General features: G+C 37.8%; 1 protein-coding gene and 1 long non-coding RNA gene across 2 annotated transcripts in view; one reads left to right on the plus strand and one right to left on the minus strand.

The window, feature by feature from the left end:
• LOC311432530 overlaps positions 1-8,489 on the minus strand; it is a 37,268-nt gene extending 28,779 nt beyond the window's left edge. Inside the window, exons 1-3 of the long non-coding RNA XR_014690118.1 lie at positions 8,376-8,489; positions 7,427-7,590; positions 5,822-6,029 (exon numbers count right to left, since the gene is read on the minus strand). This is a non-coding gene — a long non-coding RNA (uncharacterized lncRNA). The remainder of the gene's footprint in view (positions 1-5,821; positions 6,030-7,426; positions 7,591-8,375) is intronic.
• A 526-nt stretch (positions 8,490-9,015) lies between these two features.
• Positions 9,016-25,499, plus strand: part of LOC311432445 (histone deacetylase 9-like) — a gene marked incomplete at its 5' end in the record, with an annotated part of 142,587 nt that continues 126,103 nt past the window's right edge. The window contains 5 exons of the mRNA XM_084510894.1: positions 9,016-9,052; positions 9,692-9,849; positions 11,759-11,824; positions 12,256-12,433; positions 19,068-19,201. Of these exons, the coding sequence (XP_084367020.1) occupies positions 9,016-9,052; positions 9,692-9,849; positions 11,759-11,824; positions 12,256-12,433; positions 19,068-19,201 (573 nt within the window). The remainder of the gene's footprint in view (positions 9,053-9,691; positions 9,850-11,758; positions 11,825-12,255; positions 12,434-19,067; positions 19,202-25,499) is intronic.

A 25,499-nucleotide genomic window follows, 5' to 3' on the forward strand; every position in this document is an offset into this window, starting at 1 on the left:
CCACTCCCCTTCATTTTTTGAGTGTATTCTGGCCTTAGATCTACAACTGCAGTTATGCACCCTTAGTGCTGAGCACTGAACCCTCATGCTGCAAAGGATAAACTACTTGAAAATTCAGTAGCTGGGCTAGATAAAGCCAGGAAGAGATAACGTGACACAAAGGCTTAGAGATGTTAGAAGACTGGTGTAAGCTCATACAGCTGATAAGTAACAGATAAAATTTGAAAATCCTTTTTCTTTTAAGAGACAAGATTAAGAGAACATTCTTCAGAGATGGATTATGCATTTGAATTACTTAAATTTTAATTCAAAGAATGGAAACAAAACATCTTCAGAGATCCAAATCCTCCCAAAACAACCTAACTTGACCCAAAACTTATTCAGAGCTTTCAGACTCTAGTGCAACTCTTTCAGCAGCATGGCTCTGTAACCCTTTACTAAATGAAAAGGAGAGGCTATTCTGGCCACTTTCTCCCTTAGGGGAAGGGACCAGGGTCACAAACTTCTCAAAGCCAGAGGGAGCCAGCTATCACACCCTGCTCAGGACTTCTCACTCTCTTTGTTCTCATTAAAATACAAATATTAGGTGATGCAGCTCACGTCTCAGGTTTAGACATCAAGTGTGAGCAATGGTCACTCCATTCAGAAGCCTTCTCCAGCTTATTAACATGCTTGTAAAAAATTCATTAGAAATCTTGAGACTTCAAGAACCCGCTCCCTAAAACAATGAATACCCTCTCCCCCCCCCCCCAAATGGTCAGGATGTAACATATAGAATGTAGCGTATTACGATAGTGAGGAGTCTTGCTGTATGACAGCAGCAATCATCAAGGCTTAAAACCAGGCTAGAGAGGGAAAAATAATAGAGCTGGATCATAGTTCAGATGGGTGCTCCATCACATACATGAGGAAAACCAAAAAACAACCCTGTCTCTTATTTCCAACCATAAAGTAAATGGCTTCTAAATTCTCCATAGACTGACTAAGAATAAGCAAAAAAGGCCAGGTAGCAGCAGTCAGATTCTTCTGAATTAAATTGTATCCACGTGTATAGTACATTTCAACGTCCAATAGTTATTTGGATGTGTGAATCTGACCTTTGATGAAAACCAGGGATATTTTTAAAACCTGTCACTGGAAGTCAGAAGCTCAGCCACAACCTAACATTTTTTTTTCCCCTTTGTAAATGTTACTATTAAGTGTTTAATTGCTTAATAGTTTTTTTTTTTTGCATCCACCTAAAGCTATGGAGCAGGGATGCACTAATTTGTAACAGTTCAGTGCTTAACAGCTATAATATTTTTTATAGTTTCCATTGCTCTGACTTTTCTCCTACCCTTTTCCAAATCCATCACAAACAAAACAACTTCTGATTGTACCTCTACTACTACCTGTCACAATAAGAAACCCTGAAAACCACAGTGCTACAATATTTCCAAGTTAAAACAACCAGAAATAGAGACTATTCTTGATGTAATGCAATTATTAGAGATGTAATTGTTAAAGGAAGGACTTAGAATTCAGGATATGTAATCACAGTTCACTTTGGATTCATAATTCAGTCTTTCTACACCTTGGTTTTCTGACACATAAAATATTCTCTATGTAGTAGATGAATTAGAATTTATTTTCATAGGTTAGCCTTTTATAAGTTTGAGTCAAGTAAGCAATACATTTGCATGCATATACACAAAAGTTATTATAGAGGAAGAAAGAAGGAAAGAGGCAAGAAGTATAATAATATATGTATTTCAAAAGAAAAAAAAATACATCTCATGTAACATTATATATCTATCTGAAGACAAAAAAAATAAATAAAAAACCACACAAATATAAAAACAACAACATCAACAACAAACAATCCTAAGAAATTATGCCTGAAAAAAGGATTTAAAAGCTAATAAACCACTGGCAAATAAGGAAGCACAGCTACAGTCCTGCAACACAGAAACAAATATTTCCAAGCACCAAATGATTTCATTTGTCACAGGTCCCAGATCTAGAGGTATTTGGGGACAGCTATAATGTTATCTTGAGTGAACACAGGACCAACATAATTAGGAATAAAGAGGTAAGAAGCAAGGGGAATTGCCTGCATAACTTCACTTTGCAAAATCCTCCCATGGAAGGTGGCAGGTAGGAAATCTGCATAATAACAAACTTGTCACAAGACAAGGCCAACTAAATACAACAATTAGAATTAACATTCTGCTTTGACTGGTTCCCTGGATTACTCCTCTCCCTCCTCCGATGTTTCATGCGATGTAGTTAAATCTGTGGTTATTGATTTTCTGCAATATTTTCCAGTACATTTTTTTTCCCCAGAATCGTGTAGCTGCAAAAAGACTCTCTCTTCTTTGTGGGCATTGCTTTAAGAAGCAGCTATTGAAGTGCCAAAGCCTCCTCTCAGATATCCCAGTGAAAACACAGAATAAGTTTCTTGGTTGTCCTTTAGTCTACGTAGACTTAGACCTGCATAAATAATCCAGTCTGGCCACAAAAATGGAGCTACAATGCATGTAGTCATATAATTATGACCTTCTAGTGAAAGAGATGACCTTCTCTGCTGGCTGTCAGGTCCTTTCTTTTGAGAATTACTGGAAGACCTCTGCTCTTTGACTGCACCCACACAGATAGGATGCTGGATTTAGGCTTCCCAGCTGGCTCACTTGCCCCTTCCTGACTGCTTGTGCTCTTCTTGCTCATCCACTGACTCCAAGAACATCTCTGACATGTGGATGCCCTTCTGTAGAGCTATGCTTAGGGATGTGCTTTAGGGACTGCACCAGAAACGGAGATGACGGAGATGATCTTCCTATATATACAAATTGAGATACCACTATCTTAGCTGGCCTTTAAACCAAAGATTGTGCTTCTGAATACTTAGCAGACATCCCCTGAAAAAATGACTTTTTCTTTTTTTTTTTTTTTTAAATAGAACATGATTTTTGTTTCATATTTAGGCAGTCCTGAATATTTTACTCAATATACCTAGACTTCTGTGTTTTCTCTTGTCTCAGAAAGGATGAAAATCATAGTAAGGAGTAACAGGGCCCTGATGAGGAATATACACCCCTGGTCTCTAATTTTTGTCCTCTGATCTCTTAAACATGCAAACTTATTTTCCTGCAGGTGAATCCTGTATGCTTTGAATAGAGATCTCTTCTTGATAGAGAAAAATACCATGTTGGCTAATGCAGTGGAAAGATCATTATGTAGCATGATCAAATCAGTGAACTAAGACCCAGAAGGGCTATACTGGGACAAATATTATTTCTCCCCATTTCTCTTCTCTCGTTAGATTTTTTTGTTTTTGTAGTCTTGTGATTTTTGCTCTTGCAGTTTTTATATCTTATGATGGACAAGGATTCTGATTACATGAGTTCATGAAAGACTCCACTTCTGCTGGAAAATGAATAAAGGCAAAAAGGAACATGAAAGATAGTTGACCATACAAGCAAAGTAGCTTTCAAATTTTAAACACCAGAAAAAAAAGTAGAGCGTTATCACAAAGATGACAGGGTAAGGAGAGAACAGAAGTGATCACAGCTTATGATATTCAGCCCTCTGGATTCTGTAATACTGCTACCCCTCTCTTCTTTTTAGGTGTACCGAGACCTTTACGCACCCCCTTGTGCCAGCAGTCTAGCCCCTAAGTTCTTTTTTAGATGACACATCTTTGAAGTACATTGTGATGAAGCAAGTTCATAGTTCAAATCAATTCATTCATTTTACCCATGAAATATAATAAGCATTATGGTCTTTTTGAATTGTACTTTGCATTTTGAGAGCCAAAATTTTCTTAAGGAGTGAGAATCTGGAGAATTTATTTTGCAGTCTGCATTATAGAATTAGTGCTGTGTTAGCACATATTATGTTCCACATTTCTTTTTAATCCTCTGGTTGTTCCTAAATCACCAAACATAAGGGCTTCTCCCCCATTTTCAAATTGCCCACCTGGCCGTTCTAACCCTTGTTAAAAAAAAGCAAAACCTATGCTGAGAAGGATTTAGTTGGAAAGTCCCTAGTTTCAAGAAATGTTTAAAAGTAATCTTTAGGTGCTTAGTATGTTTTTCTTCTAATTACTTGTAATTTGGTCTTGTTCTATATTAAAAATAGAGCGGGCTGTACCTGTTGATTGCAGAAAATATTTACAGAACATCCCTTATATTTATGGAATAAATATATATTACTCTAAGTACATAGATCTGAAAAATACATAGTATCTCATTTTCATCTGTAGCATCCTTCCTATATTCAATTCCTATACTTTGTCAAGTTTCAAGTTATATCACCATTTCACTATACACCAAAATTTCTGCATGTCAGAATCAATGAAGTGATGAGATAAGTATTGCAGAGTAAAAGGTATTTTTGAAATGGGGATATTTTCAAAGGTGTGTATATTTTCAAGAAACTGTGATTCTTACTACAAACATATTGGAGAATGGAAGTATGCTGATGTTTTTACCACACTGTGTGATATTTGGCAATCTTTCCCTCTGAAATCTTCAGAGATGTAGAAGTCCTCCAGTAAAGGACTGGAACCTGGTGTTCACTAGGTTACAACCCTGATGTCACACAGGTGGCAGCAGAAATGGATGGATTGTACAGAAGAGCTTGTGTTGCGGGCAATGTGAGGACGCAACATCTATGAATGTGATCTATGAAGAGAGAACAGAGTTGATAAAACACCTTGGCTACTCTTGCTGGCCACAGGGTCAGTTGATGCTTCCCTTTCTGACTTCATGTACACCCATAAAAGTGAAAAGATACCTGCAGAGGGTTTTTATATGTCCCTGTGATATTCTTATACATCTCTGCATTGGTGCATATGTGTTGTATATTGAATGACAAGGGTTTCCATGCTTTTTTCTTTATATTAGACCTAAATAACTTCAATTTATTCTACAATAAAACCTGAAGTCAGCAGAGTTGTCTGTTAGACCAAAGCAAAATCTGCTTAAGTATGTAGAAAACACAGATCTTCAGCAGGGCTGCTGCTGAGTTTAGCCTGGAAGCCACTATTTCTCTGCATGCAGGCCATAATAATAATATTTCACTTAAAAAAAAAACATACAGTCTGCTAAGAAACATGGTTCCCATAAACAACAGAAAAATGGTTGAAATGATTTGCATAAAGGAACACCAAGCTGACTTGCTGATACCATTGATGAGAGTTGGTCTACATTTCCTGGAACAATGAAACAGGTTGGACAGGTGTTTTTTTCATTAATTAGTTTTGGCCAACTAACAGTTTAATTGAATGACTGTTGGAAAGCCACTAAAATTAGGTGGCAGTAACAGTTAATTGCTAAGAATATGAAGGCTATTTATTCTTCACCTCAGTGTGAAAGAAAAACACACTTGTTAATAACGAAAGTTAGAGCAAGATGTTGACAACAGTATTTTCTCATTGGTATTCATTTCTGCACTTCTCTGTATTCTTTTATAGAAAGTACCAAATGACTTCAGGAAAGCCTTGTGCTATTTATAGTAAATAAAGAAACAAGAATCCTCTAAAGAGATTTGAAAAAAAAAAAAAAAAGTGCACAAGATATTTAGACCACCCCTTTCTCCCCTTCATTGTAACCCCCAATCATTTATGTATTAATATTAGATCTCTGTGAGAGTCAGAGGGTTAAGACAAGTTTCACCCAGAAGTGTGAGTTTTTGAGGAGATGCTGCATTTACTTTGGATATGTGCTGCACACACAACAGAGTCACTTAGCAGAAGTGACAGAAGTCAAGTACCTTCCAATATCAGGAGTGAAGGCAGGTCTCACAGGAACTAGAACTGGGAGAAAAAACAAAAGCTCACCTGGATTTCTCACCAGCAGAAAGTATTCAGCTTTCATGATCCATCTCATTGTCACTCCCAGATACGATTTCCCATCAGCCCCTTCCTCTTAATCATGCCATGCTTCAACTTCCTGGCTTGCATTTCTTCACAGGGATAACACCTCAGTCCACATAGCCACATCAATTTCTCACTTAGATAAATGCTCAGATTTTTGGAAGCTCCCTATCTAGGGAAAGTAACCTTTATTGTCCCTCTGAGACCATAGGTCAGCAACCCACCCATCTCCCAGTGCAACAGTAAGAGTAAGGGATAGAGTCCTGACCCTGCTATTATGTCCTAAAAACAAAGGCAAGGGATGTGACACCAGTCCTCAAACATGCATTTTGTCACATAACGTGAGGCAGGGATGTCCTCTCCCACATGACTTAATGCAGGAGCACACTCTTGTCACTACATTAGTAGTATTGGCTCTTCTCCTCCTCCTTGTCCCACAAGACAAAAGTGTTGACGTTTTAATGATGTGTTTTGCCAACCCAGAAGTGCTCCTTCCCTAGAAGGGAAGGATGGCAGGGAAGGGGCAGGGAACTCTGCAGCAGCAGCTTTACTGCCCCAGAAACAGCAAGGAAAAAAAAGCTATTGGTGAGTGGTGACCGTGCCCTAAGCAGTCACTGCAGTAGGGCCACCCCTTTTCCTAAGCTCTGCCTTGGCAACAGCTGGACTAAGCCTTTCCCCAGTCTTCAGGAATGCAAGGAAAGGCAGAAGCCAATGTGGCTGTTTTATTCTATGCAGCAACCTTATGCCAAGGCTAATCTTCTTTGCCTAGGTATGGGATTTCATTCCACTGTTTTGTATCTGCACCCAAAACTCATTTGATAGGACTTTGTCTCTGTTTAACTGTTTCATAGTCAACACTGTGTTCTTAGTTTATAGAGTTGGGTTTTCTCTTGCTGTAAAAATCCTGACCACGTGTGAGCCAGTATAACCCTGTCTCAAGGTTAGCTGCCATATGTCTTCCTGTCTATTCTTCTGTTTGTTCTAAATCAGTTTCTACCTATTCAATCTGTCTGTACTTGCTATTTATTTTTCATAAATATGCTGATTCTGAATTTGCGGCTGACAATATTTCAGATGGCAATATCTTTTTTAAGTTTTATTGAAAGTGATGACTATGAAAGTCTGTGGCTTTACATGTGGTTTTGTCAAAAATAGTATGGGTCATGTGTTCTTGGTCATGGTTCATGTTTCTTGGTCATGTGTTTTATCTAAGTGATAGAGCAATTTAAAGGAAGACCTCCACCTATACATATTTAGGTTGTCTAGTGTGACAGAGATAAGTAATTCCTGCACTTTCACATTTGTACATACAAATATTTTCAGATGATCTCATGGGCTACTTTTTCCTCATTTTTGAGGGCAACTTTTTTTTGAGGAGAGCAGGCAGAACAGTAATTCACAGAACTGCTGGGTCAAAAGAACTACAGCTTCTGCTGACCTAGAACTCCTTTTGTCCCAATACTCTTTGCTTAGTAAGTCATCAGTCTCTTCATTTTTTCCTCCACCAAAGTTAGCCCTACTAATATTTTCATGAAGTCCATACTTTCTGAAGCACTGTCAACTACCTACCTCTGAACTGCATGAGAAGTTCTTAGGCACTCACAATTTCTGACTGAATCAGACTTTGAATGATGATACGGTGATTTGGGTCACAAGCTGCCATCATGGGCACCTTAAAGCAGGGCTGAGTGCCATTTGCTGCAAGTACAGGCTGTCTGGCTGGATGCATTCAGCTACAACATTGGGAAGGAAGGCAGAGGAAAAATGCTTTTTGAGAGGAAAAAGCATCGTAAGTTTAGTAATATTCAAGGTTTTAGGGGGACTGGAGAGGACAGGTAGTGTGTGAATGACTTTTAGCAGTTACTAGACATCAGTACACATTTCATACCTAGCAGAGTGCCATTAGAGGCACAGCAATAGAGAGCTATAAGCCTGGCCACAAATATATGGGACTCTATAAGCATTAAGTTTGCTATTAGGAATTACAGATGTTGAACTTATTGAGTGAAGTTTTCTATTGCAAGGAAAAAAAGCAAAAGCATAAGTCCTGAAGAGAAACGTGTAGATATCCATACATACTTAGGATTTTTTATGCCTATACCATAATTCTGGGACAATTAACAGCAGTTAAGCTACACATAAGCATATCAAACTAAATTACATAGAATAAAAAAAAAAAAAAGCAGAGCAGCAAAATAAATTAGGAGTGATTTTTTTTTTTTTTTTTTCTGCACAAGACATATTTCAAAAGGGCACTGAATCATAGATAACTCAGCCATACTTTAAAACCCAACATAGATCATCTAACAGTCCAACCAAATACACTTGCAGGTCACCAGTTCTCAGAGCCAGTAAAACAAGAAAGTAACTTTTATTAAAATCCTCCAAACACACACATCCTTAAGCACTAAAACATAGAAGTCGTGTCTATGCATAAGGAGCATTCACACCAATCCTAATGACTTCCAGGTCCTCCTAGAAAACAAATAGCAAAACAAAGAGAATAACAAATATTTACCTCCCATACCACTGAAAAGGTCATCCTCTCTTTAGATACTGATTTTAAATATCCTCCTCAAAATAATTACTGAGGCCTCAGCTAGTTCCTTGGGAAGATGAAGAAAGGCCCTCCATTTGCTCCAGCCGAGGCCCTAATTGCTTGCCTCTACTAATGAACTAATCTCAGACACCTGGAACTAGCAGGCTTCATGCCGGGCAGGCACAGCTCAGGTTACCTAAGAAATGCTCCAAACATATTCACAGAAATCACTAACCCTGCAGATGTGCAAATACTGCTTTTGTCATATTGCTGGAGAGGTGGACATGTGTTTGCGGTGCTGTAGCACATAAAACCCAAAGATGAATTCATTGTGTTGCACTAATTCCTTCCAAAGACCAGGTGGGCATTTGGGGAGCCAGATAAGCGTGTTGATTATCCACATTACTCTTTGCATTAATCCACTTGTGACACAGAGTATCACAGACATTCACAGAATAAATATATAGATGGCTGGAAAATATGTATGTGAATGCCTGTTATCTGTAAAATGAAACCAAATCAGGAAGTTAGGCTAAAACTTTGGCTAAAACACTGTCTAAACTCTGTCTAAAGTCTAAACTCTGATGATGTCTAGCAGTTTTAAAATTACAGTTAAAGAATGTGGAAGTCACCTGAGGATGTAAGCAAACCTCATTGTAAGCCTTGTGAGATAAACTACTATGCTTTTAACAATTTTTAAAAATTTTTCCCAGGCAAACCATTTTCTGTAACCTCCAAAATTAAAGCTGGTGTCATGGAGCCTTCTACCTAACCATCCAGAAATTTCTTGTCCTTCCCTGGGCTGATAATGCTGGTAAACACGTGTAAATTTTGTGTATGTGTCTGCTTTCATTTGAGAAGGGTGGAATGATATAAGCAAAACACAGTTCATCAGAAAAAAAGCAAGAGAACAGGAACAGGCTCTCCTTTTGGTCTTTGACAAATTGCTAAAATGTATAGTTGGCTGGCCTTTAGGTATTGTTCACAAAGGTTGATTACTATTTAAAAAAATTACCCTCATTTGTTCATATCCCTGAAAAATAGTGTTATTTTTATTGATTATATAGAAAAAAATACCTAATCTTTTTATAAGTGAAAGAAGCAACATTTTCATGACTTATTTACATTTGGTATTCCAAAACATTGGTTTCCCCTTCTTCAGGGTGCCAAATAAATAAATAAATAAATAATAAAACTACTTATTTCAGCTTCTTAAAGTCAGCCACCTGAATATATTAGACTTTAGACATTGATTGAATACCTAACTTACAGCTTCACTGGATATAATTTTGCAGGCAGCATACAAGTGAAGTTCAGTTCTGAAAGTAAAAAGAATGCAGACAAGGCTTGGAGCTCTGAGTCTATCAGCACTGAGGAAAGTCTAAACAGAAATCTCTGTGCTCGGTATGAACCCCCAGTGATAGATGAATTTCCAAGAAGATTTACTTCAGAAGTATATTTAAATAACACCGCTTAGTGCAAACTGCCAGAAGGCACAGATGCACCCTTACTAGCTTGAAGAACATTTCAATAGGGAAAAATTACTAGTGTCTTCTATACTGTAGTAATTATCAGAACTGTGGGCTTAATTAATGAATTGTCATTAGTTAGTGTAAACACTGAAAGATAGCTTCAAAAACCCCTTAGACTGAAGAACTACCAGATATCATCTATTTAATAAATGTAGTGAATTTAACTTATGAGGTCTAGGAGAGCACCAGAAATAACAAACACTTTGCTGATTTCACATATGGTAGTAAAACTGTGTGTGAAGAGGGGTCTCTGGAGTTTGGTAGGAGCATGGCTTCTTCCAAACTGCTTGGCTAGCTCTCATGCTTTGGAAAAGTAGGCAAGAGCTGGTGGATACAGTTGCATCAGGGACAATGCTGCTGTCACCGCTTTACGCTGAGGTGCAGGAAGCAATTTTGCCACACGAAGTGAAGGGCTTCTTGTGCCTTCACTGCTGAGCACTCACACAGCATTGAGGAAAGTAAATGGTAAATCCTCACAAAGGAATTTATCTACTTCTGTTCTCCACAGTGAAAATATTCAACACGTGACCATCCATGTGTTCTTCACTTCTCCTTTCCAATTGCATGCACCCATAACAAACTTCACAAAAGATGTATATACCTCAGAGATCAAAAAAGTCCCCTCTGAAAATAATTAGTGAAGCAAAGTAAAGAAAATAAGGCACTTAGGTATTTCAAGAAAGAATTCCCGAATGTTCTGTTATGTTCTTAAGGAAAGGGAATACACAGACCTGTTCAGATGTCTCCAGATATTTTCTGGAATATATAACACCATCCTGTCATCATACACTTAAAAATAAAAAATAGTTGGGGACTGTATTTAAAGAAAGGGAAATGGTTCATGACCCCAGACCAAGACACTTCTTGTAAAACCTCTTCTGTTTACTCATATTTTCTTTCTTTATTCAGTCACTTTTGACAAGGTCTCAGGTGATTTACCCTTCCCATGACCTTGTCTTTCCACTGAAGTGGCGACCCTCAGTATTAATGTGGGTTTTGAGGCTGAATTGTAAAGCATTTTTCCCAGTTTCAGCTGTTTCTGATGAGCATTCATTTTCGTAAAGGCCTCTTTCCTTGCATGAAGGGCAGACATTCTCGCGCCCCACATGCTGTGGATTCAGTCTGCAGCTGGTGGTGGGTTGGGGTAGGCCTAGGGTGCTCCTGCCTGCCTTCCTATACAACCTCTGCTTTGCCTCTCCCAGTGCCCAACGATGGCAGCCTCATCTGCCCCAGAATGGCAGCTTTTGGCACCACTAATTGTTACTGGGTTTAAAATAATAATAATAATACGAATAAAAATCCATATGTATCATGTATATATTCCTGTGTTTATATACGTACTAGGCCTGGGTGAGGATAAGTAGTGTCTGTAAATCTAAGATGGAAGTGTGAACTTCAACTGGATTTATATTGCAAACTGGCTTGGAAATCTCTTTCCTGCATTTGCTTTCTGTTGAGGTTCTAGGACCATATGCACAAAAAAATAGAAACTGGGGGAAAAAAAAACGGGGCTTGGGAAGCAATCCTGTTCTGTGGAGTGATTGAATGCCGAGGTTCCTACTGACTTAGCAGGGCCAGCATTTCAACCTTTGTCATGTCAGCTGAAGTTGTCATCTATTGACAAACAAGATGAAGGTTGACATCCGCCTTTCTGCTCTGTCTCAGTCTTTTCATTCCTGCCTACCTTTCACTGAAGTGTTTGGCACTGCCTACTGACAAAAGCAGATATGACCAAAAAAAAAAAAGTCCTGAAGTGTGATCTTTCTTAAAAATCTTTGGATTTCTAAATTATTCGTGAATACCGATGTTCAAAATGTTCCTGTTTTCCAGGCAGTTCTGGCAACCAAGCCCTCTGTCAAAACTTGCCTCACGGTTCCTCAGCGAATTTGGTACTGGGTAATACGGACACTGCTCTTTGCTTTCAGCGCTCTAAGAAGATTTGATTTTAATTTGTTTGTATAGGATCATAAAGTGCATAGTCTAACACCATGTTATATATTCAAGATGTTAGAAAAAACTTTGTCTTTTATAACTCCGCATGTGAAACTGTGTTTTCCTCTGTCAGGGAGAACTGACAGGTTGCCTGCCATCACCTCCTCTCCAGCAAAGACAGCAGCCCACAATGTCAGTGTGAAAACATCTGTTGAATGGATTTATTGACTAGGTCTTAGGTGTGCTTTTTTTTTTTCTTTTTTTTTTTTTTTTTCTCTCCACACCGTTTATTACAGCCCTGACCTAATGAACTTAATTTGTTGACATGTTTCCCTCAGTGTCTTACTTGATCCCATCTCACATTTCTTTCTACTGTGCTGTTTTCTTGGCAACAGGAGTTCCTGGCGCATCGGCGTGTCCACCAGTTGCAAATCTACCAGGCTCAGATGGCTACAGTTGGCATGGTGGGATTAGATAAACATCGGCCAGTGTCCAGGACCCCACCTTCCCCCACTGACTCCACATTACCTCACCCAGCCATGGACCAGCCCAGCCAGCATGTCTACACGACTGGTAGGATTCCCTAAAGACTATTTTTAATAGGCAGGGCAAATGCGTTTGTTCATGTGGGATCAACAGATTTAAATGCCTTGAATAACTCCTGCAGCAATGCATTCAGTTCTAGCCCTACTGTTCCTTGGTTTTATGATGCTGTACTGGCATCAAGTCAACCAGTGCAGCTGATAAATCACAGGGTTAATATTCACACAGTCATAAATTATTATCATTGACTGGCTCTGGCAATATAGCAACAGGTGCATTTTTTGTGCCTTTAAGTCATTTATAGATTTTTCTTTCATTTCCCCATCCTCTGGCTCTTTTCTTCATGTTCTGTTTCATAAAGAGACCACCAATAAGTTGAAGAAAGACCACCAGTAAGTAGGAAAGCTGCAGTGTAATTCTCAACGTCTTCATTTGACAAGTCAGTCTACACTGCAAGGATGGTTTCCCTACAGAAAGAGAAAAACCGTAGCACTGACTGGAAAGTGATGTTGACTACAGCTTTGGTGTCTTTCAGCATTTGTGTGGAGTTTCTACAGAGTCAGGTTTTCTGGTCAGGCCCAACGTAATCCAATCACTTAGGGAGCACCTCCTATCTGTCTGGCCTAGACTGTCTGAAGCAGAGGGGTTAGGACCTTCAAAATAATCAGTGAAAGGAAGAAAAATGATGACAAAAAAAGTCATTTTTGTAGGTAACCTAACCTTGCAAGATATGCCATCTTTTTAAGAGCCTGCATATCAGCACAACATGGTTATGTTATGTTAAAATATGGTTAGAAGTAAAGTTTCACTTTGTGCACAAGAGTGCACAAGAGAAAATAGTACTTGGAGATACTGTTTATTCAGGTTTTTATTTTTGGAAGTAGTTATTCCTTTGCATTGGTTGGCAGAATTTGCCGTGCTTTAAAACCTAACAGTTCTTGAGGACATGACCATGGACTGATATAGGATGGAGTCCTCAATGGGCACTGTATGTGTCTGTGTGAGACAGTGTGCTTTCCTGCCTCTCAAATTAGAATGTGAACATGGAAAGCAAAAGATTATTATCTTAAAGAAAAAAACAAAACAAACAAACAAACAAAAACAAAATAAAAAGAGATGTCCTAAAAGCATTGGTGAATGGGTGCAAGGTGACATTCAAAAATGAAAGAGAATTTCTTCTGAACGTATACAGTCAATTTAGGAATTTCACTTGTTGGATAAGAAACATTTGGACAGTACAGATAGAAACCTGCTAATTCACTTTCCATGAGTTTCTGCAAAAAGACCAGCTGTGTAGAGACAGTATTATTAGGCCAGGCCACTGTTTTTCTTGTGGTTCATAGAATCCCCAAGACATTGTAAACTCATTCTGAAAGACTCACATAAGAGAACAAAAGCAAGCTCAGTGTGTATAGTCTTCAAAGTCCCGTTCAGAAATCTGCAATTTCACTGGAAAAGTTGAATAGGGTTGCAAATTTAAAGGCTGCTGTTTGAGTCTGATTGCTAAAGTTTACTGACACCTCCTGTTATAAATCCCCAGATAGGGGAGCAGGGCCAGGCGGGTAACATATATCCAGGGATTTGTGGCATCACCAGTGGAACTGTTTAAATGAGAAAATGTGAATTTCAGATGGAGAGTAATAGAGGAAATGAAATGATGTAGGACAGACACTGAGTGCAGATGGTTTTGGGAAGTGCGACATACCAGGCACAAATGGCTCAATTCAGCAAAAGGGAGCCTGATGGGGTTCTACAATGGAAATACAGATAGTGCATATGCAGAGTCAAGGCATATTAAGATCAGGCAGGCAATTTAACCTTGTTCTTTTAGTAAATCATTGCTGTACGAACCACAGCACTGGAAAGAAAAAGAGAGAACCAGTATTGCTTAATTCCACCTGAGATTCTCAATACTTCATTGAGCGTCTTTCTCTAAATAGGAAACAACTTTTTGTTGAATCCTTGTTTTTTTCTTTTGCTAAGTCTCTTTTCTCCTTCCACCTCTTTTTCAAAATAGTCACCTCTTATTAAAGTGAAAATCCTCCCATTCCCACACTCCCTATGACTTCATTCCTTTCATAGCAATTATGCTTCTCTGCTGTCTGTTCTTTCACTTCTTGTTTATATCCCCCATGGCTGAGGACAACATAGTTCAGTGCTATACCTGCTTCCAGACTGTGCCTATGCTAACTGGCCAGCCTACATGTATACCTCCTGGCTGAATGACCAGTCTGCTAATCCAACAGTGCCTACAACTGCTGGATTCACAACGAAGCATTACTTTTCTTGGAAGAAAATCCCTTTCTCTAACACTCTTCAGACTTACAGACATATATAACCTTTATCAGTGCAGTTTCTGAGTATGTTGAAGATAGTTTTGTACTATAAGAGTATCATTTTTGGATTGACATTGTACAGAGGCCTTGCAACACCAATACAGTTTCTGTGAATAGTTATATATATAAAGTATCAACACATGATGTATTATGGTATGATATGGTTTGATATTTCACAGAATAGCTTCATTTGTGAATCATTTCTCCTGAGTCTGGGTGGTGTCCTAGCACATATTCTTTACTCAGTGGAAAAAACGAAAAGGAGACAGGGTTTTTATCTATTATTTTACAGACTTTCCCAATTGCATTGGGATGAAAGCCCTGAGCAACCTGGACTGGTCACAGCGCTGACCTGCTTTGAGCACAGGGTTGGACTAGGGACCTCTTCCAGTCTGAGCTATGGTTCTATGATTTGCTCCATTAAGAGAGCACGAAATGAAACCAGCCATTACCTACAGCAATTGCTACACTACCCTTTTTAAAACTGCAAAGAAGGACTGGGTGGGTAGAAAGGGTGAAAATTCTCTTATATCACAAAGTGAGGTCAAATTCTGGTCTTAGAAATTAAAATAAAAACACCTCCATGATTTTAATTATTTCATATTGCATCTTTTCCTATTTAAGGACAAATATGCTTAGAAGAGTAAAAAAGGTAAAAGGAAAACTGCTGTTGCAAAACATTACACCAGCATCAAAATTAGCCTGTATTATTATTAGTTATGAGAGAAAATGTTCTTGGCCAAATATCTGAAGAGAATCAGAAAGGTGATGGTTGTGAGAGATGTGTACAATATATATGCAGTATGTGTGCAAATAGTAAGTTAAAGATGGAAAAAATATAAAATGTTCTTGATGCTCACCTAGATGATTTAAACAATATTTGATATTACTTTGTTCAGATTATTCTTCTGAAGTTAATTAGATGTTCTTCCCTTGGATTTTCTTATTGATACTACAGTTCTCCAGGATTTTTTACTTTCTTGAAAGCATTCTGTTAGCCAACAAATTTTCAGGTCTCCTGATCTCCTCTTTGTTCAGAATATTATTAAAAGAAGTTGACCCAAATAAAGAATTTTGGTGAAAAATGAGTGTTTGGGCTTCCTCACTAGGGAGATCTTGATTTTTCTAACTTAATGCAAATTCAATTTATTTTGTCCTGTGTCCTCTATCATAATATGGTTCAGTGGTGCCACCATTCCAGTCTGTCATCAGGGCCACATTCTGACCTCAATAATATTGGTGTAAATCCAGAATAAATCCATCAGTCTCAGTGGAGCTGCTCAAATTTACACAAGGAATCTGAGAGCAGAATCTGGCTGTAGGCATTTCTTCTAGAGAGACAGAATAACCATCTTTTATTAATATTTCACAGCAGTCTGCAATTGAAAACAGTTGTCTCTCCCTCTCCCTCTCTTTCTTTTGTGGGGGTGGGGAGATTATTGGCTGAATCCTGTTAGGGAAATCCTACAGGCTATTTTTAGCAGTAAGCTCTACTGCTGCATTGTGGTATTGTCCCAAGCACATGTGCTGTATGACCAGCAGCCATACATCAGAATTACTTGCACATCCTAAATCAATGTAGATGCTTGCAATAAATGAAAACATATATCTCAGTCTTTTCTTAAGTCAAATAATCTTGTTTAGAAATAATTTCTTGCACTTTCTGGTGTGAATATCTTGCTATTTAAAAGTTTGGAATATAAATTTCTACCATGCAATACTGACCTGACCAGTTAAACTGATTTTTCATTTGGACAAGGTAATTCACATACAACAAAATTACATTTTCATTTATTTTCTATTTGGGTAAAAATATTAATGCATTAAGGAAGGGATGCCTATATCTGTCTATGTCTATGTCTATGTCTATGTCTATGTCTATGTCTATGTCTATGTCTATGTCAATGTCTATCTATGTCTGTCTGTATCTGTCTATATCTATCTCTCTATATCTATATCATCTATATCTATATCTAATCTATCATCTATATCATCTATATCTATATCATCTATATCTATATCATCTATACTATACCTATATCATCTAATCTATATCTATCTCTATCATCCATCTATCTATACCTATATCATACATGTATACCTATGTCTATATCATCGTAAGCATTCTGCATTTCACTTCAAAACCGCTGTTTGGTTTCACCCCTGATATAGTATTCAAAAAGTGTCATTATTATATAATTTCTTGATTCTGTATAATACTAACATAATAAAACATATATTTTTTATTTTTATTAACTGCAGTTTGGACTATGCAAATCTAAGTGTATAGGGAACACTCATAATTAGAATAATATGATGGCTGAAAGAGTGGCAGACAAGAGATACTTTCAACTTTGAACTACTCTTGTCAACATTTAACAACAAGTGTTTCCATCAAAGTCCATTGGATATAAGTGCCTGCTTTGCCTAAGTGCTTCTGGAAATCCTAATGCATGTCCATTTAGCATCTAAACATCTCCCCTGTTGGTAAGGGAGATGGGAGGGAAGGTTTTCTTAGTTAATATTATAATGACCACTGCCAATTGTAAAATCTGGGTATGCAATAGACAGTAGAAGTTAAAGCTCTGGGTGCCAAGAAAAGGAAAGTTAGATATGTAAACATGCATCTATTTGCATGCACACTTGGTGTTTCAAATAACTTATAAGACCTGATGATAGAGCAGCAAAGCTTATAAACTGTGCAGTGCAAATAACTGCAGAGAAAAGAAATTATTAACTGCTTTGGCAATGCCAGCAGAGATTTTAAGCTGCATTAGTTTATTAGTTCCAGATTTTCACTGGTTCTTTTTTATTGTTTAAAAGAAAACAAACCAAAAAAATAAGTACAAGATTTCATTGCCAATGCACTATTTTTTTTTGTTGGATAACTGTTTAGCATAAAACCAGTCATGCTACATGTAGGTATTATTTTTGTGTTCTCCTTATGCTAAACATGATTGTCATATTATCATTTTGACTTAAATAGCAAAATCCCAAAGGATCAGTTCTAAAGTGCATGAGCTAAGTAATATGACAGCATAAATATTTCTAGAGCAGCATAATTTAAAAATTCTGGCTTCTAATTGAATTTTCTGAGAACCTTAACTTTGCATTACCCACAATGTATACAGGCTCCTATTCAGCAGAATTTTTAAACACTTTAATAAAGTTCAATATCCATTCAAGAACTTTGCTGAATAAGGGTGGTATTGAGCATGTTGTTGAATCTGGACTTTAATTTTGTATTTTCTTCACTGGCTGACTTTTCAGTAGCAGGCTAAAACAATTTTCCCAGAACTGTGTTGGCATCCCAGCAGTGATGGCACATAAGAAAGAATTTTTGAGTGCCAAGTTTTGCAGCTTGAAGAAGTTGTTGATTTGAGTCCTTTTCAATTGTAAGGGGAAGAAAAATCCAAATATTTCCCAAATGAAAATGGTTCACGGGGGTATTTTTTGTTCCAGACATTTCTGAGGGACATGCAAACAATAAGTAAATAAATAGCATTATTTTTCAGTGTCCTAGACTTTGTTTAAGAGCCTTGAAAACTGAAGCTTAGTTTTCAAGCCTACTCTCTATAATTTCTCTCTTGCTCTTAACACACAGCTACAGAGCAATGTGATATTGATACCTCTGTGGTATAAAGTTGTTCTGTCCTTGGATAAATGAGCATAGAAAATTCCAAAGGAACTTTGCATTGCAGTCTAACAACAGGATTTGGTCTTAATTGTGTAGTGAGTGGAAGTTTTCTTTTTAATGAAAAATGACTCTGGCTGCCACTGTTGCATCTCTCTGAAATTTCCACCTGATATGCTTTTGACTTAATATAGTATCAGTTAAGCACTACAAATACAAAGTAGCACTGTCATTGTAAAAATTATTTTAAAAGTTGTTTTTCTGAGTGGCTTTCCTTAGACTGCTATGAATAAATAATACTTTCTTGTACAGAGGTTGATTAACAACCTTAACTGGCTTTATCCACTAAATAAAGAGAAAATAACTGATTCAGTAACATTACTCATTTTTTTCTAGACATAAAAGATTTAACAAGGCACCACCCAATTTCCTTTCTTCTTGACAGGTGTGTTTTTAGTATAGTTTCTTGAACACTATTTTTATATGTATGTACACTATACTATACTATGAAAGATACAATTTTTAAGTCAACATTCACAGTCTCTCAAAGAAAATAGCATTTAAGATCCAGAATTTTCATCTTTCTCCAACTGACAAATAAAATCTAGATGTGCTAGAGTATGCGTGACATAAGACTATATAACTTGCATTTGTTTTACTCACTGTTTCTTATTGTGTTGTCTTTGTACTGAAGGTGTTGTATATGACAGTCTGATGCTGAAGCACCAGTGTATGTGTGGCAACTACGCTAATCACCCCGAGCATGCTGGAAGGATCCAAAGCATCTGGTCAAGGCTGCAAGAAACTGGGTTGCTAAACAAGTGTGAGGTAATAAAAGATAAAGACCAGATACTTGACTTTTTAAAGTAAATGGAAAAATTATTAAGTCCTAAATCGGTCTTAATTCTGTAAGAATAGAGTGAATTAACATCAAATTATTTGGATTTATCTGGTGATATTAAAATAGCACATTTTCAGAAAGCACACTTTCCAAGCAGAAAACAAATAATTTGCTCCATAGAAGTCATATCCATATGCATAAAAACCTAAAACTCAGGTGTAACCCTGCTCCTCACCTTGATATAGAAATTTAGAATGACAGAATCAAATGGCAACTGCAGAACTTTCAATAGAACAGTCCCTGATTTCTTGAAGCAACTAACAATTTTACTTCTGTAGTAGTATAGAGCACTGCTTGTTTACATGTACTTTCTATCACTCCATAAACACATTGAATCTTGTCTTATTTCAGGCTACAAACTGTTTTCAAAAGCATTGTAATTTTTCTGGAATACAATGGGTGCCAAGTCAAAAAAAAACAAAGCATTCAAGTGCAATCTTCTAGATAACATCAAAGCAACAGCAAAGCTTTCTTCTATTTTGATTTCCCTCAAAAAATCATGTATTAAAATATCATGCTTAAAGCAAACATGGGCTCTCAGGTTAATATATGTCTTGGGTTACTGAAAAACAACTTTTCCTACCGCTCACTGCTTCCTGCCAGTTGTGCAGCACTGTCAACTTCTGCAGAAGCCTGTGGCAAATGAGGGTGCTTATGGCACTGCAGCACAAGTCAACAAAGTTCAACAGAAGTCTGCTTACGTTTTCAGGATCTCCAAATTGTCAGGGTTCATATACTCTCTTTTTGGTTTTGATATTTATTTATATATTTATTTATTTATTTTTATTTTTTTTTTAGTTACTTTTCTTTAAATACTTAGGTTTTTACAAACCCAATGGAACAGGTATAATAGCTCCCCCCCCCCCCCCCCCCCCATTTTTTTTTTAGTTATTAGTGGCTGTACACAAAGAGTATTTTGCCTAGTATACTGGGCAGGGAGACATTGCAAGGACTAGAAAAGGATTTGTTGTATACAATCATTTAACTAGGTGGCAGCACTCTAACAGGCTACTGTTGTTCTTTTTTAGCTTGGATAATTTTTTTTAATCTTCAAGAAGACATTCTTTCAGCAAGGTCCTTAAGGCCACATATCACACAAGTGGTTTCATTGACGGGATCACATACTTGAGTAAGTTAAACACCCAGTTGAGTGCTTTACTAAATGAAAGCCTAGATACCTTATCAGGACCCATACTATACAGAAAAGACAAAAGAGGACAAACAGGTAAAATGCAACGTGCCACTATGTATTATTTTCTTTATCAATAAACAGATTTTGCTGAATAATAAATTGTATAGGTCTCGAAAAGGTAAATTGGTAACGTAGTATAGATTAGTTCTGAGGTGCAGGCTAGTTTCTTGGAAGACTTACGGCTTTCCCTTGCAATTCTGCAATTTCAAAAATTGAATTATAGCCCATTAGGTCTTACAAAATCCAGAGAATGGGCAGAAACGAAATAAATAATTTCATGTTGAATGGCATTCAGTTGACTTTGACTCCCATTGTGTGCTTTGAAATGAAGCTGGAATGTGAAATGAGCTGTCAAAATGTAAACTGTGATGATAAAATCTTGGGAACTTCTGTGTGAAGTTCATGCATAGAACTGGTGTTTATCTTGATCCTGTTATGTAGTGAAAGGCAGGATTATATCTGATGATGTAATCCATCCTTTGCTTCACTGAATTCTCTACCATTTGCTTGATATCAAGCACATCCTTAAACCTGCTCACTTTTAAAAATATAGAAGGGTTGAAGCAATTTGGTTCAACAGTACTTGGATTCTTTAGAAAAGTTATTCAGCTGAATATGTGACTCATGTCACTAAAGGAGTGGTTATTGCATTATTCAAGAAATAGTGAGTTAATACCATTAAACTGTGTTCTGGAATACACCAAGTTGAGGTTGCAGAGCCAAAGCATCACTTGAACTGCACTGTCTCTTTTCCTGACTTCCGAATACTCCCTCATGGACACTAGTATTTCTTAATATAATTTCTCAATATAGTTTCCCAGAGTTTCTGTCAGAAGGAGTGCGGGGATGGGGGGATGTTTTACCACATGCAGTGTCTCATGCACCAAGTCTGAAGGACAGCTTAGGAACAGCAACCTGCAACAGCCAGTCAGCAAACTCTCTACAGCAACTGTAAACTTTTTTTTTTTTTTTTTTTAATTAAAAAAGTATCCCACAAATGGACTGCAGTTCCACTTTTGCTTGATGAGAAGTTCCAGGATCAAATCCAGCTCAGTCAGGTATAGCACAGATCTCTTACCTTGCAACATGTGCATCCTTAGTCACAGAAGTGTGCTGGGGGGTGGCCTGCCTATTTTCTTATTCTAGCAAGAAACCTTTACATAAATGAAAAATCTATGTCTATATGATCTTTTTATCTCTGTCAGGGAACAAAACATGGTCTCTAAACCGTGTAACGTGGATTAACCTCTCTCATGCACCTCATATCCTGGAGAGATGAAGAGCACAGAGAAGCCAGGCATTGCCAGCTGAGCATGGGATAATGGAAGTCATACATACTGGGCTGACACTGGACTCATTGAAGTTAATAGATTAATCTAGATAGTTTAATATAGACTTTACCCACTAACTGTATATATTGCTCACATTGCCCTCATATATAGCAAATTTAAAATATAGCTTGGTAAATTCATAACAACATTTGACTAGGCTATTCAAAACTGTATCTTCACTACAAAATAAAATGTGCCGGGGACTGTTCTTCACCACTGTGGCCAACTGGCATAGAAAAGCCCATGTTCATACTATCAGAAATGCTCCCTGGCCCATGCCAGTGCCCCAGCCATGTCTGCAAGGTTTTTGGGAGAGTGTTAGTTGCTGCTCTGCCAAAATGGTGTGAAGGACCACTTTAGCAATTTAATAGTACAGATGATTGTGTTCCTCTGCCTGGGAATGTTTCCTGACACTGATTAATTTACTGCTGCATATATAGCCAAAAGGACCTGTTTCTCCAGACTGTATTTTGTCTTCCTAGCCATAGACATTTGAGCTCTAGAATTATTCAAACAATGTTAACAGGTTTCTTGCTAAATCAAGAATCAAGTTCTAGCTTTTGGAATATTTTATTTTATAGTTTTTGTTTTGTTTTGTTTTAAATACTATAATTTTTCCAAATGGATAGATTACTTCCCCCACTGTTTTTCCCAAGTTGAAAGAGAAAAACATTCAGATCACAGCCAGCCCTAGAGAGTGGGACCTGAGACACCAGTCCCTGACTGAGCCCAGGGCAAGAAGGTGCAGTCATTACCCTCTGTTCTGGACTTTTTTATAGTCTTGGTATTTAAGAAATGTATTGGGAAAGTACAGTTTGGCTATAATATTTTTTCATTAGGTTAGCAGTGTTGTGCATGTTTCTGAGATATCTGTTCTGTGTTTGGTAAAAGTTGACCAATGCAGAACAGACAGCTGTGAAATGCAGCCCTAGAACAGGGCAGCTAAAAAGACCGGCATAAAAACAACCATTAAGTTTATTATTATTATTATTATTATTATTATTATTATTATTATTATTATTATTATTATTATTATGGATTTTTCTCTTTGTAAAGAACAAAGCATAGCTGCCTTACCTTTGGGACAAAAGAAAGACTGAGTTATGTTTTGGTAGTGGTGTCTGCTTTCTACTTGTTCTATGGAGAGGAAGTATTTACGTAGCTCCTGTGGGGCCATAATTTATATGCACATGACTGGTATTAGGTTATACTGATCAACACAGTTTTAGAAAGGAGGGGAGGGGAGGGGAGGGGAGGGGAGGGGAGGGGAGGGGAGGGGAGGGGAGGGGAGGGGAGGGGAGGGGAGGGGAGGGGAGGGGAGGGGAGGGGAGGGGAGGGGAGGGGAGGGGAGGGGAGGGGAGGGGAGGGGAGGGGGGAGGGGAGGCGAGGGAAAGGAAAGGAAAGGAAAGGAAAGGAAAGGAAAGGAAAGGAAAGGAAAGGAAAGGAAAGGAAAGGAAAGGAAAGGAAAGGAAAGGAAAGGAAAGGAAAGGAAAGGAAAGGAAAGGAAAGGAAAGGAAAGGAAAGGAAAGGAAAGGAAAGGAAAGGAAAGGAAAGGAAAGGAAAGGAAAGGAAAGGAAAGGAAAGGAAAGGAAAGGAAAGGAAAGGAAAGGAAAGGAAAGGAAAGAGAAAAGAAAAGTAGACAAGGTCCCACTTCATGCTCTCACCTCTCCTTCCTATAGGGACTGTGGTCCAGCAATATTTTCCTTTTCAGAGTGGAATTTGATATGAATATGGGTAATTTTACACCTTCTGCTGTCCACATCTCATGGACCAAAGGGGACTGAATGAAAGAATTAAAAGTTTTACAAACCTTTGAGTCTGCCAGATCACATGGACCAAAATATATATAAAAAAAATTCATCCCCTGAGTCTCAGTTTACCACTAAAGAAGAAATAACACAGGAAAGTCTATAAAGACACTTTAAGAGCAAAATCCTTTGCAGTGTTGAACATACTCAGGTTAGGCACTGGAAGCCCAAAACACATGAAGATAATAACTGTGTGTGTATGAATGATATACCTGCAATTTCCTCATAAAGAAGAGAAAGAGTGATGAGAATGAGATGAGAATGAGATGAGAGATGAGAAGAATGAGAGATGAGAGAGAAGAGAGAGAGTGTACTGACTGGCAAAATATCCATGTTATCTCTGTGTATTTTTTTCAAAATAAGAGAGAATTTAACAATTATGAGAAATCCCAGAAAAGTAAGAAACACTCTGAAGACCTTCTTTACAAACTGAGTAACCTGAGAGAATCTCTGAGACACTGTCTCCATACAAATAGCTGCAGTAAAGGCAATGGTCATCATACACTGAGAGACCTGAGTGAGAAATATTGCTTAAGCTATGTCAACAATTCCTGTTAGTTTAGCAGAGAGAAATAGGCGGTGTCACCTTTGTCTTTTTGAATCTCTAACTATGCAAGAGTTTAGTCTGCTGAAAGTCTAACCAAAATCCCTAGGTTAACAGAGGTTATCTATGTGAAACTTTAATGATATATTTTAATCAGGAGACCAGACTAGACAGTCCTCTTTGACCTTAAATTCTATGAAAGGTGAAAACATTTTCCTGTTGTGGGGAGAATAGCTTTCTGGTTCTGGACTGTTTTTTTGAAGTGCTTAGGTGCATTTTGCTCTCCTGAGATGTGCAAATGTGTGTGCTGATGAGGGGACCTGCATATGGCAGAGGCGGGAGCCAACACACAGATTGCCATGTACATTAGAAAAGAATGACTTGCCTTTCTACTATGGATGTATGACCAAACAAGCCCTTTCATGTTCCCCAAATGGAACAAATATGGTCCAAAAGTTCTCCTATGCTATTTCACCTTTTTCATCAGCTTTGTGTCATTTTTCTGCTTTCTAGTACACTTTAGTCTTTTGATGTTACTAAGGGCAAAGAAAATGAAAAAGGACATATTAAAATAAAAAAGATGTGGATAAAAATGTACGTATAAAGTTATACAGATGCATATGTTACGTTGTCTAATAGCTCATGCCAGCAAGAGACAGAAACTTGCTTTACATAACTGAAGTTATATGATTCCAGACTCTGGTAATAGACTTATGGCATGTGCTTTTATAAATCAGCTAAATTCTGACATCATTGTGTAAGAATAATTGTTCTTATTATTACAGGGCATTTTAGTATCACTTTTTGTGTGTGTGTTTGTGTGTGTGGAAACTTAGATAGTTAGAATTTTAATTCTATTCAAAATGGATTGACCTGCAGAGATACAGCAAAGGTGGGATGAAAGGAACAATAAATGAGGAGGTGTGAATGCAGAAACAGTGCAGATGTGCACTCTTTACATTTCCCTTTCCTCCTGCCATTTACTGTGTGAATGAAATGTGCTTGCTAATGTTCAATGTTGTAGCTGGAGAAGCCTTGGAGAAAGAGCAGCTTGGCTGTTGGCTGCACCTTGAGGACCTTACTGTCAGGAGTAGCCTGAAGTAGGCTGTTAGATGCTATTTGGTTTCTTCAACAAGCTTTTTTCTACACAGCCTCTGTCTTCCTAGAGAATCTGGCTAGCAATATTGGGTAACAGGAGGCTCCTCAGCAAAATACTCTCCACTCTGGTTCATTCTGGGGTTCATTTAGAGACCCTACCCAGTTAGTGTAGAACTATAGAATACCACAGAGCTCCCCGTTATAAGAATGGTGTCTGGCTGTGGGTCTTCTCGTAGTTAAAATGGTACAGCA

Source organism: Aythya ferina, assembly GCF_964211825.1.
Source record: "Aythya ferina genome assembly, chromosome: 2".
NCBI classification, from domain to species: Eukaryota; Metazoa; Chordata; class Aves; order Anseriformes; family Anatidae; genus Aythya; species Aythya ferina.